Raw genomic sequence first — 16,178 nt, 5'->3', positions numbered from 1 at the left:
ATAAGCAAAAAACTCCACCCCAAAACATCCTGTCCTCCCTCTCTCTCCCTCCTCCCCACCCCAATGAGCAGAATGGAACCTTCTTCTCTACCATTCTTGTCCTCCAGGACCATAATGAAATCACATGGCAACTGCAAGGCCAGCAGGAGAGTAACATTGCTCTGGAACAGAGCACATATGGAGAGTACAAAGTTCCCACCACTAGAGAATCAACAATAGCAACAATGAAATAAAGTTCTGAGCAGCAAACCTTCCTGACCCTGTAAATTATGTAGCAAGCTTTGCATTCACTCACACACACACAGGCAGACACCAGGCACCTCAAAGTGGGGTAGTGAGACTAGTTTATAAATTAGACAGAAAATAACCCCTCAGCAGCCCAACAGTCTCCAATTCATAAATGCAAATATGCTATACAACGGTCTGAGGAGTGTCTTTAAGGAAAAGATCAGAAAGAATTCAAGGGTCAGACATTACAATATGCAACATAACTGACAGAACCTAAACACATAGCCCACTTGGAGCGAAATATTCTTAGATAAGCAATCTTGCCTAATATGGTAGAAAAGCTTGACTATCCTTACGGAAAAAAAAAAAAAAAATCACCATCCAAATAAGAAATTTATTCAAGTTTTTAGTAAATATTTATTCTAGAAGAAAAACAGATTCACTACTTCCTGATCCCAGCCACTTCTTCCCACATGCCAAATACACACATTATTCTATGCAAGTGGAAACTTCTGCTTCAGAAAGGGAACAGGAACTCAGAGGAACAGTTTATTATTTAAGGCTCAAGTAGGAGATTGTTAGAGTCTCTAGACTTCTCCTACACTTGAGCCATAATCAAAAGCCACCTAGCACAACTAAGAATGGACAGTAAGTCAAAATTAAATTTGAGTGTTTTCTCACTCACCTTGATGTTTCACAATAGAAAACCTTTTCAGAATAATGAAGTTTAACTACATTTAGTATCAGCACTTGTTAAAAACAGACAACCTTAAATGGTTCCAGTGCCCACCAGAAATTCCACAAATTCAATACCTAAGTACAGCTTAAAGACACAAACAGCATTCAAGCAGAATGAAAAAAATTATGGGGCATATAATATCCCCAATTGCTATACACAGAGCTTGTGCACTGATCTAGAAAGCAAGCTGTCTAAAGAAAATACACTTTTTCTACATATTTACTACTTCTCTCTTTTACTCTACCCTCACATGCAAAAATTTTCCTATTCCTACATTTCATGTATATCTTTTTCAAGGCAACACCTGCTGCAGTTTGTTTGTTACCAAGTTATAAACCTTGCCCTATCAGCACTAATTTCTTTTCTTTGTCTAGAAACCTGATATCAAAGTTGTAGAAGACTGATATTTATAAGAATTTCACCCCTTCTGCAATTTAGAGAAAGCCAGTCAACAGATTTCAGAACCTGTTGTAGAATGACAGGAAAAAATCCTACACTAGTAGAATGACAATCTCATTGCCTGTCATAATTTAGCTTTTATCTTATCACTTATGCAAAAGAAACATGTTCCCTAATACTCTATTTCACCAACACACCTTATATTTGGCATAGTATCACAATATAGCAATCTATTTGGGGCTTATAAACCAGAAAAGTATTGAACCTACAAGACCTCCCAGTTTCATTATATAACATATTACTACAGTTTGATTTAGATTGCTCAAATAAATATGGAAAGTTTCCATTTACTTAACTCTTGATACATTCTCCCCACTACTACCAAGTTTTCAGCTAAGAATGCTATTAGCACAAAAGATTTAAAAAGTTAAGATAAACTGGAATTTGCTTACAGTTGCTATTGCTTCAGTTTGTTCCTTGTTGTATTCTCTGTATTGTCCTAGCAAATGGTCAACATGTCTTAGATTTCTGTTGGTATCCTTAAAGAAAAAGTTTGAGGAAGAAAAGTCAAAACAGAAACCTCCCCTAATCAAACATCACTGCTGTCTTTATTATTCCTGGTTTAGAAGAGTAAATTGATAATACCATCGCTTTTTAAAGGGTCTAAGTATTCAAAATCCTACTCAACTAACCAGAACCTGAACAGGTACAGCATGGCTAAAAGTAAGGAGGGGAAAAAAAAAAACCAAAAGAAACCCACACCACCACCAAACACTGCAATCATTTACAGTATAATAGGAAGGCTTCAGCTTCAAATAAAAAGTTTTATAAGTTTCAGCCACTTTGTAGAAAAAAACCATTTTAATCCAAAGACCTTAACATTACCTGCCTGTAAAACAGAATTAAATTAAGAAATAACTAATTTCTGAAGATCAATAAACAGATTAGTTAAGGTCTCTGCATGAGCAGCTTCTGACCAGATAGAAGATCTGCTGAAAAGCAGTCCATAAAAAGCAATTATCTTAAGATCAGAATTTCAGAAGAGCAGCTGGAAAGGGATTAGATAGAAACAGGACAATACCGAAGAGTTCCTTTAAAAAAAAAACCAACAAAACAACAAACAGTCAGATTACATACTTATTAACTCATCTCTCCTAGTTTATGATTATTTTCCAGCTAAGAAGTTCTGAAGTTTAAATTCAGTGTTTTGTGTAGATTTTTCTCTTCTCGCATATTAAAAAGAATAATAATACTGCCAGCCAAACAATACTTCAACACCAATGGTAATGCAACAGCCCACCCACTCTAGGTATTCAGAACCATCAGCTAGATAAGAATGAAAATTGACTTGTCAAACAATAAATGGTGTCAACACAGCTAAATGTCTCCTCCCACTTGCAAAACAAATGCAGAGATTTCCTCTGCTGCTCCCACTAAAGAAGCAGGAATTAGATGGACGCTTTTTCCTGTGCAGGTATTGGTCTCTTACAAGTTTACAAATACTGCTTCTCACTGTGCTGTTCCACATTTAGGAAATATTTGAATTGCAAGCTCTATCATGAGGGAATTGACTGCCTACATATTGACTATCAGGAATTGGGAAATTTTACATAGTACATGACAACAAAGATGGGGCTGCAACTTTACTGCTACAAAACGTAATGCCTCTTGTGAGAATCTGACAAAAATTATTTGGCATTACTCAGTTTGCTAAGTTTATAAACAGTATTACCAAACAGGTCATCGTTTCTGACAACATTCTGTTACTGTCTGAAATAACAGCTGTAGAAAAGTGTAACAAGCGGCACACTTTCAGCTCAAAGCCAATGTGATAAATTTCCCAAAACCTTTTCAGTTTGCACAGAAAGCAGCGTTTCCCATCAGTACAGTATTTTCCACAACTTCAGAAATGAAAATTTAACCCTATGTTACAAAACTGCAGACTCTATAAATACTTTAAAACCATATTTTGTAAACAACCTGTAAAGTGCTTGCTAAAGTATGGATCTTCTCTGTAACTTCTTCAGCACCATAGTTCCGAGCTTTGTTGTGGGATGCTCTCAAAGGCGGCCGCCTTCCTATTCGACCCCTAAAAAAGCTGTCTGAATCACTGGATGAATCTGCCATTAGTATCTTGAAACCTAGGCAGGAAGACCAGAAAAAGTAACAAATGTTAAACCCTGATTGTAACTGCACAGTCCCTAACCGGCACAAAGCAATTTCATAGACTTAGGCTACATTTACATTAGCCTTTCTGGTTCAGGTCAGCAGGATGTAACTTTGAAGCTGATCTTCCAACTGCTCCTCAGTTATTATATTTGTTCACACCACGAAGCAGTGCCAAGACACAAGAGGCAGAGCCCATTAGGAGAGAACTAAATCAAAAGATGCAGGCGGTCTCATTGCTTCTAAGATTTCAGCACCCGGGACAAGGTCAGAGCAAATTCTCTCTCCAAAACATCCAGTAGATGAAGCATCAGGGCTTCATCAGTTGTTCTGGTCTGCAGAACCATTGCCCCTAAGCTATACTCAGATGGGCCAGTGCCAGCTAAGACAACTCCAAGTATTAATCCGAGGCAAGTCTAAGAACCAGTAGCTTAATGACTCAAGGAGAATTGGAGATCTTATGGAAGGCAGCAAATGCAGTGTCTTAAAAAGAAGGGAAAGGAAAGAAAACTGTGGCCAAAAAGTTAAACACTAATCAACTTAATTTAAATATGTGGAAAAAAATAAAACAAGACTATTTTAAGCTTCAAACAAAAGATCTGTTTCCAAAAAAAATAAAACGTAATGTATGATTGATTTGATACCAACAGAATCTAGTAATGAGTAACTATATTTATTAAACAGGGAAGAAATAGTAGAGGTCACTTTTTTTATATATAAATCTTGGACACACATGACATTCACAAAAATAAGCTAAAGAAACATGAACTAAATTAAGCTTTCCTAAAATAGAAGCAAAACTAGGTATCAGAACTCATAGACCAATTAACAGAAATCGTCAAATTGGAGAGCAGTATCAAGGGAGACCCTAGAATGAATCCATTATACATTTTCATTAAATGCTCTGATAATGCAATGTAATGTGTCTAAGTTTTCAGCTGACACTTTGTCCAACTGTACAAATACAGCAAGGAAAACAGAAGTTGGTAGGACAAAGAAGAGAGAGGAAAAGGCTGTTCAAGAACTTTAGTATTTCAAATTGAGTATGCATCAACATTATCATGCTTTAGAAAGAAAAACAATGGATTTACAGGATGTAAAAATAAGGGTAATTTTGTAAATTGTGAAATATTTCTTTTATTCAATGTTACTTCAACATAACCCAGACTACCTGTTTGTTACGTTGATACTGGGGCAATTCACTTGACTAGAATTCAAAAATTACTCCAGGCAGAAGAAACACAGCTTGTGAGGAAAGAATGGGAATTACTGAGTCTTAAGAGCAGCAGGGTAGAGGTGGTAAAATAGGATAACAATCACCAGACAGGGGAAAAGTAATTATTAAAAGCTACAGACAGCTATGACTGGTATGGTAAAATTATATAGTAACTGATTAAAATTATAACCTTCAAAAGGTAGGTTAAATAGAAATTTTTTCTTTAGACTATTACACAGAACAACAGTTTGCCCAAAGGTCATGGAATCACCATCGTAAGATCTGTTTTAACAGTATCTGTTGGGAGACAGTCTAAGCCTACTTTGAGGAAGGGGAAATAGATTGGCAAACTCTTGAGCATACTTTGGTCTCCTAGTCAACATAAGAAAAGGCACAGTAAAGGTGTCATTTTTCTAGCCATTACAGCTGAAGTTTCCCAAAGAAACCACAGATGAGATTCAATTCTTATATTGTATTTTATATAGAGGCAACTTGATGCTTTTCCAAAGCCTAATATTTCATTTTTAAAAGGTTGTAAATTTGCGTCCCCCAGACTTAGATAGAAATCTTTCAAACATGAAAGAAGAGTAAATCAACATACTCTGTCTGTGCTCAGGTACACCACTATTTCTTACATTTTCTGAAATGATGAATTTATCTCATCTTCCCTCCCCTTATGTCACTAAAGCACATTTTTATTGCCAGTATCAGAATTCACTATTCCAGTGCCTCTCATTCTAGTCAGCTGAAATGAAGTTTAAATGAGGCTGAGAAAGCACAAACACTAAGCACTGGGAAACAGGAAATACGGGGTATTTTCAAAGACAGATTAAAAGAAATAAAACATCAATAGAAATAACAACATGGAATAACATTCATTTTTACCATAAATCAGTAAAAAAAAAAAAACACCACACACACACAAACAACTTACTCTGTCCTGCACACTACTACATCAAGCTGTACTTGTCCTTCCAACTTTACTAGAACCTCATGCAGACACCAGCAAGATCCATATTCCAGCACATAGGCCACAGGTGTCACCAATAAGCATGAAATGAGACTTCTATCAAACAAGTTTGACATCACCTGTTGTAGAGCAATTCTGATTTCTTTCTATAACTGCAGTGTCAGTTCTCTGGGGTAAAACATCTATTTCTGATCTTACCAAGAACGACAAGCAGCACAATCACTCAAAACCTAATAAGCAACCGATTCAGTGATCGATTTCTTCCAAGCTTAACCAAAGTTTTCAGTTTCAAAGCATTTTGTGAAAATATCTTTAAGACATCAAGTGAAGGGGAGACCCCATTAAATGCCATACTAAGAATTAAACATAAGATCAGCCTTATTAGGAATCAAAAACTCAACCCTGAGACATTAATCCACCGGAATCTACTCTTCATCTATTCATGGACCTATACACCAGCACATTTTTCCTGACTTATCATCCTTACAGTTCTAACACATTTAATTTTAATGATCATAGCAAATAGCTGATGGTCTGTATCTGTCATATTATCTCAACTACAAAGTCAAGGTAAATGTCGTTTTGGCAATTTAGATTCTTCAGAACTCCAGTAACAGTTTCACAGGAAGAAAATTATCTTTTCCTCCCAAACTGGGAAGAAAAGCATGTGTTGGATTTCCTCTGTATGGAAAATACTGCAAAGTAGCATCCCATGAGCACTAGAAAACTAACCTTACGTTATGCAATTCACATAGCTTGTCTGCAAGTCAAACAAGCTATATGTTTGTGCAAAAGATTGTGAAAGTGAAAGATTAGGCTTAACTATGAATTCCACCACGTCACATTTTTTTCTGGAAGATGAGAGCCTAAAAATAGCATCACTTAGGGCATTACCAGTTTCACAGTAGTGAAAGAGGGCTTTTTAAGGATACTTGAGTAGACAGAGAAATTAAGAACAATGAGACACATAACATTCAAATGACAGAAACTGTTTTAACTCTTTCCCAGATGAAATGGTATAAGCCAGCAAAATTCCAAAGGTTAGTTATTTCACCTCAGCTGACGGAAGCTAAAATCTCAAAAATTTCTCAAACTCTTTTGAGAGTGGTCCTCTGAACACAGCCCTACACATACCCCTAGTTGGGCAAGCATGGCAACTTGTAATGTCAGAAAGAGACAGGCACTGACAGAAATCAACGAAAAACAGTAGCTAGCATATCTGCTGAAAACATTTTGAGAAGTAAATCAATCACAAGAGCCCCCACTACTGAAAAGCTATGGCACTGGAGAAAACAAAAGGGAAACCAAGATCTACAGCAGAAAAGATTAATGGGTTTGTTTCCAACTGTCTAAAAATAGGCTCATTAAGATACTTACTGGCCAAATCACTGAAAGGCTAGTAAACAAGGCAATCGTAACAGAAAATGCTAGACACAGGAGAGCATTTTTTCTGAAGAAAACTTTCTATTTATGATTAAGTAACATTCCTTTCTGCTCTCATGAGCAGCCTAAGAGGAACCATAAGTACTTTTAAGTTGAAGAAGTTTTGTTTCATGTAAAGCAACATCCTCATTTTTAAAGGAATTACAGAAGTTTCATCTTCGACTAAAATAATAGTAAAGTAGGAATTTGTACAAATATTCTGTATGCCTGTCTGCCCATTAATTTAAGACAAAAAAAAGCACCTATTATCACTTTTTCCAAAAATCTAGACCAATTGCAGTACATGACCATACAACCTACCTGACAGTGAGAATAATTTGTCTTTTACTGGTTCTTTAGTTTAGCCAACCTTTCTTGCACTGAGGAAGAACATCAGTACTCAGTATTTTCCCTCCCCGTGGAAAACAGGGCATTTCAGTTTCACCAAGGGCCCTCTCATTCAGAGATCTGCGGGGCAAAGCAAACATGAAGGACAGCTGACAGTCTCAACAAGTTCTCCAGCTCAACTAAACAAAAGATGAACTCAGTATACACAACCTGATTACTCCTCCGGTGGTTTTATTTGTTTAGCTCCGCACTAGGTAACTACCTTAGTGCTAAAGGCGTGTTTGAAACCTTATAGTTAAGGCTGAGCACGACAAAAAAACTTCGATAGCCATTCCAGAAAGGGACAACACGACACCTGAAAGGCCCTTTCCCTCCGTGCTTGTAACTGAGACAGGAGAGGTTTGCCAAAAGCCAGGAAGGGATCCAACAGGGTGACATTTCACCACCACGCTTCCAGGCACCGGTGCTACATTTTATCGCCAGCCCATGACAGCTCCCGGCGCCTTCAGCACCACGGCACAGCAAACGGGTCCGTCGTGGCGCCCGCAGCAGGGGAGCAAACCCCCTCCCGCCTGCACGTACCGCACTCGGCTAACACGGAGCGCACCCCGGGGCCTCCGGGCCTCCTGGGTCCCCTGCCCCGAGCAGGGCGGCGAAAGCCCCGAAGGGGGCAGCAGGGCAGCCCCAGAGAAGCGCCAGGTACACCGACTGCCGGGCCTCCGCCAGGAGCCCCGCAGCTCCCCACCTCTCACCTCACCGCCCGCCCTTCCCGCAGCCCAGCACGCCGCTCCGGCCGCAGCCCCCGACCCTGCCCTTCCCGCGCCCCAGGCCCTCACCGCACAGCAGCTACCGGAGGCCCCCCCGCCTCCCGGAGGCGAGGCCAAGCCCTTCCCCGGGCACACCTAACAGCCCCGCACAGCTCCTCTCCCCGCCGCTATGGCAACTTGAACTAGCCGCCCTCCAGGGCCGCCAGGGCCGCCTTCCGGGGGCCGGCCCCCCCCCCAGGAGCCCTGGGACCGGTAGTTCACCAGCGGCCGGCCCGCCGAGGGAGGGCAGGCGCGGCGGACTTCAACTCCCGAGAGGCTTTGCGGCGGCGGGCGCGCAGGCGCGGAGCGTGCAGGCCGGCCCCGCCCCGCGGGGAAGCCATTGGAGCCTCACGGGGCGCGGGCGAGCAGGGCGGGATGTGAGCGGTTTTAAAAAGTAAATCTTTACAAAAGCCATGTTGGTGTTTACAGACGCCGCGGATAAATAGATGTGAAGAGCAGAAACAAAATATGTTGCCCTGGCAAAGCAGTTTTGAGGAGACTGGGCACCTGGCTGCTCCGCTGGTTAGAGGAGTGTGCGAGCTGCTTGAAGCAGTTGTTTCGTACGAGGGAGGCGCCTCCGTTCCTGTCTCTTGACTTTGCTTCTTTCTTTAAGCCAGGCATCCCCTGTAGCTATCATCCTTGTCTGCAGTAAAAGTGACCAAGTACTACAGGCCACCACCCCAGCCTTGAAGAGAGAAAAGGGGTATGAGCGCTGCGAGCGATCACAGGAAGCATCACCTAGGCCTCTGACACTTGGGCAGAACTTGCAAAAGTCCTAAAATCGCTGGAATATTTGTCTGCAAACCCCCTGTAGGTGAGCGCTGGAGTCCAAGGTAAACGCAGTGGGTTGTTTTTTTTAATGCCAATATGCCTGTATTGCCTCTGGGATCTGCTCCAGGGGGTGACTGTTGGCCTTTAGGGACAATAACAAGGCATGGCTGACAATCCATACTGCCGGCCTTTGTTCCTGTCCCACAGGACTGTTTCATTCACCTTCCCACAAGTCCCTAACGCAGCAAGCGTGCTCAAGCGCCATACAGTCACAACGCTTTTTGGGAGTGAGCCACCCCCCTTCCCCACTGGCAGCATCGACCAGCAGCCCACGCACTGGCTGCTGATCCCTGCTGCTGTGTCTGTGATCTGTGGTTGTGCTTGAGAGGCATTATCCTCATCTCTAAAGGCAGGTGAGACACAGAACAGGAATCCAATGACATCATTTACCTCACTGTGAGCTGAAGCATTAGTGAAGAAATAAGTCTTCCCTGGCTTCCAATGCATGGCCGTTGCCCTGGCCTTTCCTCTTGCAAGCTGCAGCATGCTCAGGTTGTGCAGCGCAGCCTTGTGGTGTATCAGCCACTCCTCCCCGTCCTGTACCACCCGCAGCCCTGCTGAGGGGTCTCTGCCCCTTCAGCCAGGACACTGCCGGGTAAGGTGAACTGGACCAGACCCAGCACTGACCCGGGGATCACCGCTGGCTGCAGGGCTCCGACTGGACTCTGTGCTCTGATGACAGCCCTCTGGGCTCTGCCGTCCAGGCAACTGTCGATCCACCTCCCTGTGTGCTCATCTAACCCACCACTCCTGAGCTCACGTATGGGGATGTTATGGGAGACAGTGTCAGAAGCCTTGCTGAGGTCAAGGTAGACAGCATCCACCACTGGATTTATACATGCATCCGTTAATTTTATTTTTTATTATAGTTTCTACTAATGTACCCTCTACAGTTGCCAGAGCTGAAACTGTATTTTTGACTCTGGATTTTGTCATTCTGGGTTCTGTAATATAAATCTGAAATTCCTTTATTTTCCTTAAAATCTCTGGTAAATATTAGCATAATATTAATTGGTCCTCTGACTAATTAATCAATTAATTGTTTCATTAATTAATTGAGAAGTACACCACAGTCACTAGTCCTGCTGTTTAAGTCACCAAATAAATAAGATTTTGACTGGTTATTTTTCTCCAGTTGAATTTATCTGTCCACAAATAAATATCAGTCTGAGAATCTCTCCAAGCTCTTCTACAGTAACCATAGAAAAAAAAAAACAGCATTCCTTTTTGGGTTATGGCTTTATCTCCTCAACATGCTCCTTTTATATGCTAATTCATCTACTAGTCTTATAGAGTCTGGCAGCATTCCTTGTTTTGTTGAATTTGAAAAAGGATTATTAGGTTTTGGGTTTTGTAAGTTGTTCCTCAACCTCAACTGCTTATAAGCTCATTTTACCGTATTTTATATTTAGCCTGCTAGCATTTGAAAGAACATTTTGTGTTCTACCCTAAAACAAGACATTAACTTTTTGAAGGATAATTTATTGCTTTCAATAACTGACCTTATCCTAGTGTTAACAATGCTGGCTTCCTTCGCAAAGCCTTGTTTACTAGGTATGCGCTTGCAATTTGGTGTCCTTAAAGGTTCACCATCAGACATGTAAGGTAACTCCCTTGTCTGCCCCTTTTAGTATTTTTAACAAGTATCTTCATATTTCTGTAATTCTCTTTTCTTTGACATTGAACAGTACTGTCATTAATTTTCTTGGTTTACTTTTGTCATAAGGATGTTAAATGTAAGTGCATAGGATTGCTACAAAACACCTCTTCAGTTTGGAATGAGTATGGATGAGAAATCAATGATTGAACTATGCATAATAAACTAATAGACATACTTCTAAAGAAGTTGTTTAACTTTACAAGCATAGAATGCTTTCATGTTATTATATGAAATCAAAAATATATATCCCGGCATTCTGTTATCTAAATTTCTGTGTTGAGACAATTACTTGACATTGCCTTCATTTAGAGGGGCCCATGTAGCCTTGCTACTTAAGGCTAGTGCTGCTTGATTAATGCTATTGTGCCTTTGACTCATACACTTAAGGAGGATCATTTTTTTTTTAAAAAAAGGAAAGATTATTATGAACCATTACTTTATATAAATAAATATATAGGGAGCCTGAGGACACAGACCCAGAGGGTGGAAAATGCAGAAAGACTATAAAATTTTTTAATCTTTTTTTTGTTTAGGCTTAAATTGAAAATTTTAAATCCTTGGCTTTATCACTAGTGGTATCTTTTCATGCTATACTACTTGTCATCCATGACAAGCCACTATTCTTGCAGATTTCAGGAGATTGTTTAGGTACTTCTTTCAGAGGGCTATCAAAAAGAAAAGACAAGACAACCCTAAATAGATAACTGGCTTAAAAATTCATCTTTTACTGGGCTCAGAAAAAGAGTTCTTTTATGAACAAGTATTGCTGATGCACAAGAAGGAGGAGCACTGTGGGCTAGATGAATTGTCACCTAAGTCAGTGGGCTTAAAAGCCAGTTTTGATTTATGATCATTGTAATAAACAGCCAAGCTCCTCTATTAAACATGCTGGTCTCCATATCAAAGCAGGGATGTGCCATGACCCAAGTCAAAGAAAAGTGCAAGATCTGTCTGAAATCTGAATTATGAGGGCAGATAAGCTTTTGCTTATGTTATTTCTGAGCTTAGATGCCTATGCAAGAGACGCAGGCAGAGCAGAATTAAATCAGACAAAGATGACTAGAAATCTGACTTTACATGAAGAGGCACAGGCAATATAAGCCTGAGGAAAAAAAAAAACAACTGAGAGCTTTTTTTTTAGGATAGATGTAGACAGGTCTTGTAATTGTAAATAAAGCAACTATCTTCTATTTTGTGCCTCAGCCTGACAAGCAATGTCAAGAAGGACTTCTGTAAGCACATAAGGAAGAGGAAGACTGGGGAAAATGTGGTGCTTACTGCTAAATGGAAGCAGGGACTCTGGTGACAGGGGACACATGCAAAAGGCTGAGGTACTGAATGCCTTCTTTGCCTCAGTCTTTGCTTGTGAGAGTGGCCTTTAGGACACCAAGTCCTCAGAGACCAGTGGGAGAGTCTGGAGCAAGAAAACCCCAGGGGAAAGTCTGAAGAAAGGAAGAATTACCCTTGGTGGAATACTTAAGAGAATACTTAAATAAACTGAACATACATAAGTCCACGGGCTGTGGTGGGATGTACCCAGCCATGCTGAGGTAGTTACTGACATACTGAGGGCTGCTCGGATGATTAAGGGGCTGGCACATCTCTCCTGTGAGGAAAAGCTGAGACAGCTGGGGCTGTTGAACTTGGAGAAGAGAAGGCTTGGGGGATCTCATCAATGTGTATAAATACCTGAAGGGAAGGTGTAATGAAGATGGTGTTCAGTGACAGGACAAGAGGCAATGGGCATAAGCTGAACAGGAATTTCTGTCTTAACACAAGAAAATGCTTTGTGAGGGTAACAGAACACTGACACAGGTTGCACAAAGAAGTTGTGGAATCTCCATCTCTGGAAATATTCAAAAGTCATCTGGACGCAGTCCTAGGCAACTGGCTGTGGTGACCCTGCCTGGTCAGGGGTTTGGGCCAGATAACCTCCAGAGGTCCCTTCCAATCTTGATGATTCTGTGACTCTGATTCTGTAATCCTTTCTGGGTACAAACATACCTGTCTGAAAACAGTTTTCATGGTTCTTAGCTTAACTAGTTGTTTAAGTCCAAAGGATAGTTTTATCTTACTGTTCTCTCTGAGCACTCTTACAATTGACAACCTCAGGTTGTACAAGGCTTTACACATTCAGTACCTCCTGTGTAGTCTTCAGACAACTGAAGAAGAATGGAATATTTCAATCTTCACAGCTTTTTCATGGCTTTTTCATGAAATACAGCAAAAGGAGAAGCACATAGACATAAAACTCCATAACTACTTGTTCATGAACTTGAATTGGTTATATAGACATGAATCTTCAAGAACCTAGAATAGCATTCTTTTGTGTAGCTATTTGAACATTTGGTTTGTAATGGTACTGTGTCAAAGCAGTATGTCTAATGTAGTTTTTTCTGATAGACCAGAAATTATTTCAGAAGCTGAAACAGAAACAGGTAGGAGCTGGCATATCTTACAAGTGTCTAGAATGGCTGAACATGTTGATTAATCAGAAAAAAACCCCAAGTCTTTATTCTACTCTTTACTGAATTATTTTCCCAGTTTGAACACTTCCTCATACAGATATTACAAGATTTAACTGTTGATACCTAGTAAGTCCTCAAGGAGTTTGTGTGGAACACCAATTAGAGCTAATTGCTTCTTTGTTAGAACCTGTTGTGGTTTATCTGATTTGTGTATAAACCATATAAGCAGTGCAAAGATACCCAAGATAGCATACCAGATCTGGCAGATAGGAATAAAGTTACTTTTTAAAAATCACCCCAAAACCAATGAAATTCTGAGCCTTGCAGTGCTTGAGAAGATAGGTACTAAATGAGCAACCGTGGCTGTCACTAGAGGGAGTGTCTGTAACAGTGGAAAAATATGCTTGTCAATTTTTGCTGTGTTTAAATTAATAGGAACCTGCAGGGGTGTTTGAAAAAGCACCTGGAAAAAATAGTCTGCATTATACTGCGGATTTACAAGTGATTTATCTTTCCTATATGCTTATTGGGATCAGAGCATGAGCCATGTTGATTGATTAAAACTGCCTCTTTTCTCTATCCTCAAGGCATACAGTATTTTGAATGTCTGTGCTTAGGATTATGTTTATAATTGTGGATGTACACACGTTAATGATACTTTTAATACATTAATATTGTTTAGTATATGAAAAAGGAACATGTATTAATATACTGCACAGAGTGGAAAGTTGCCAGTCACTCTGAACTGCTAGATGCCATCACTTTTCAGAACTGATATGGTCAGAACTACTGATCATTGTTCTTTTTCACAGCCCACCTTCCATTTACACTTTCTGGATTACTACTGCTGCCAAAGAGCAGTTCCCATGCCAAAGCTTCTAATACCAATATCTACATGCATGCTTTTTTTCCTACTAAATAAAAGGTAATTCAAGATACTTTGTCCTCAGTGAAAGAGCAGCAAAACAAATTACCCTTCCTCTAGTTTAAGAGCCTGAAACTCAGTTACTATGGAGTAGCTAATGCAAGGTAGCCTATCAGTAAAGGTAAATAGCATAAGGATACCTTCAGTACACCAAATGAATGAGTATGACTTGGTTTATGAAAACCCACTGAAATTACTCAAATCTTGGGACTACTGATCTGCCCTCCAATAAAATTATTATTCCTTTGCTTAGTCCACACACAGGGATACACAAAAAACAATGCTGGAGTTGGAATAAAAGCAGAGGAGAGGACATTTGCAAGAGAGTATGCACAACAGATTGCAACATATCACCCCAGCAGTACTGCCAATAAAGAGGGGATATCCCTACAGAGATATCCCTACAGAGAGAGGGGATACGCATCCCTAGTCTCTTTCTTGCTAACGAGGCCATGTCGTGAAAAGTAAGGAATCCCCTGTTGTGCTCCGAGCTCTATTAGGTCATCAAGATTGGTTGTGAGAAAACAGAGATTAAGCTGCAAGAGAATTTTATTCCTGCTGCTCAGAGTTGACCAGCTGCCTCTGGACAGTGTAAGGCAGTGTCGTTTGCTGGATGAAACAACTATGGCTTGTACCCACTGCCTGAAAGTCAGGTGTAGAAGAGACTCCTTACAGCGAAGAGACTTGGTCCAAAAGAAAACTGAGATTCCATCGGTGATAGATTTGTTTTGCTAGATGGCTTTGTACACCACTGTGTTAGCCTGTGTCAATCACAGCCAAAAGGAACTGAGATTTTAATGTCCAATTTTTAATACAGCATACACTGTCCCCAGGACAAGCTGGGTGCTTTGGCAGTAAGGACAAGAAAATCAGCAAAGAATTTTGATATCCTGGGAAAACCCTGTAGGCAGCTGTACCAGCATCTGAATTTTGTAACGTGTAGCACATTAGGTGAAGTTCATTAAGTGGCTGATTACTCCCTTTGTGTAGAGGACCCAAGGCAAGCCTAACTCCACTAAACTTTTATTTTTATTTAGTCCCTGATGTATCTGCATTTAATTTTTAAAAATTATGGCTATGTGGCTACAGCAGTATAAATCATGGAAACCACAACAGCATGAGAGGAAATAAGGAGGCAAGTCCTGCAGATCCTGGCAAGTGCCTCCCTGCAGGATGGGTGGGCACTGAGGTGGTGTTTCCAGATCTGGGAAGGATCAGTGGGATTTTATGGAGCACACAGTAAAGAATCCTGAGCCTTCACCACGACCTTGGCCCCCATTCTTATGAGTTGCCCTCAGATGTTAGTAAGACCTTGGAGTATTATGAAATGATACACTTGTGTCCCACAACTGGTACGATAGATGGATGAGACTGTGTATCTCAGTCTGTGGTCCCCAGGATGTCTTGGGCAGCAATGAGGGGGCAGACTAACCAGTAAGTTGGTTTGTGGATGGTAGCAACTGTAGTAACGTTGCAGTTGCGGACCCTGAATTACTATTTACACAGAATATGGTGTGGCTAGTTTCCACAGGGGACAGGATGGGATTGGACTGGATGGGATGGGATAGCAGCCCAGAAATAGGTGTGCTTCCACCCTGAGAACCTGCACTAGCTTGTGACTTCCTTCTTCATGAAATCTGTCATTAGCTCTTGTCTGGGAAAGAGCATGATCCCACCGCTCAGAGATGGCAAGCCTGAACATACTGGTAGCAGCCTCCAGCAAACTGGCCTGGCTTACGCTGTACTGGGGACCTCCTTTAGTGCTGGCCAACGCGATGAATAATTACAGAGCTCTGTGCCTGACTTGACAGCACTGAGTCACACCTTGTCCCTTGCCTGTGCCTCGGTGGAGTGTGCAGCTCCTGTGTTCATCCGCCTTGAAATCCAGTGACCTGCCCGTGGCTTCGTTTCTATTTACTCACTTTAGTATGGACACCAAAAAGTGATGGTGGGTGGTGGCTCTTAGGGCTGCAGGGGGAGTTACAGATAGGAGCAGCGTG

At 41.0% G+C, this 16,178-nt stretch overlaps 1 protein-coding gene and 1 long non-coding RNA gene across 9 annotated transcripts in view; one reads left to right on the top strand and one right to left on the bottom strand.

Annotated features, from left to right (window-relative positions):
• CEP128 (centrosomal protein 128) overlaps positions 1-8,493 on the bottom strand; it is a 133,403-nt gene extending 124,910 nt beyond the window's left edge. For 5 of the 8 annotated variants that reach the window (XM_056346322.1, XM_056346326.1, XM_056346328.1 and 2 more), the window contains exons 1-3: positions 8,325-8,472; positions 3,347-3,507; positions 1,819-1,905 (exon numbers count right to left, since the gene is read on the bottom strand). In XM_056346322.1, the coding sequence (XP_056202297.1) occupies positions 1,819-1,905; positions 3,347-3,493 (234 nt within the window). In that variant the 5' untranslated portion in view covers positions 3,494-3,507; positions 8,325-8,472. Of the gene's footprint in view, positions 1-1,818; positions 1,906-3,346; positions 3,508-7,461; positions 7,609-8,324 lie in introns of all 8 variants that reach the window. The other 3 variants (XM_056346323.1, XM_056346324.1, XM_056346325.1) reach the window with 3 other exon arrangements.
• Positions 8,494-8,645: 152 nt separating this feature from the next.
• On the top strand, positions 8,646-14,189 carry LOC130153261 (uncharacterized). The gene is made up of 2 exons (XR_008823293.1): positions 8,646-9,127; positions 11,989-14,189. It is a non-coding gene; the product is annotated as an uncharacterized LOC130153261 (long non-coding RNA).
• The last annotated feature ends 1,989 nt before the right edge of the window (positions 14,190-16,178 follow it).

This window comes from Falco biarmicus, chromosome 7 (genome assembly GCF_023638135.1).
Source record: "Falco biarmicus isolate bFalBia1 chromosome 7, bFalBia1.pri, whole genome shotgun sequence".
Taxonomy (NCBI): Eukaryota; Metazoa; Chordata; class Aves; order Falconiformes; family Falconidae; genus Falco; species Falco biarmicus.
This window is presented reverse-complemented; position numbering and strand designations above follow the sequence as displayed.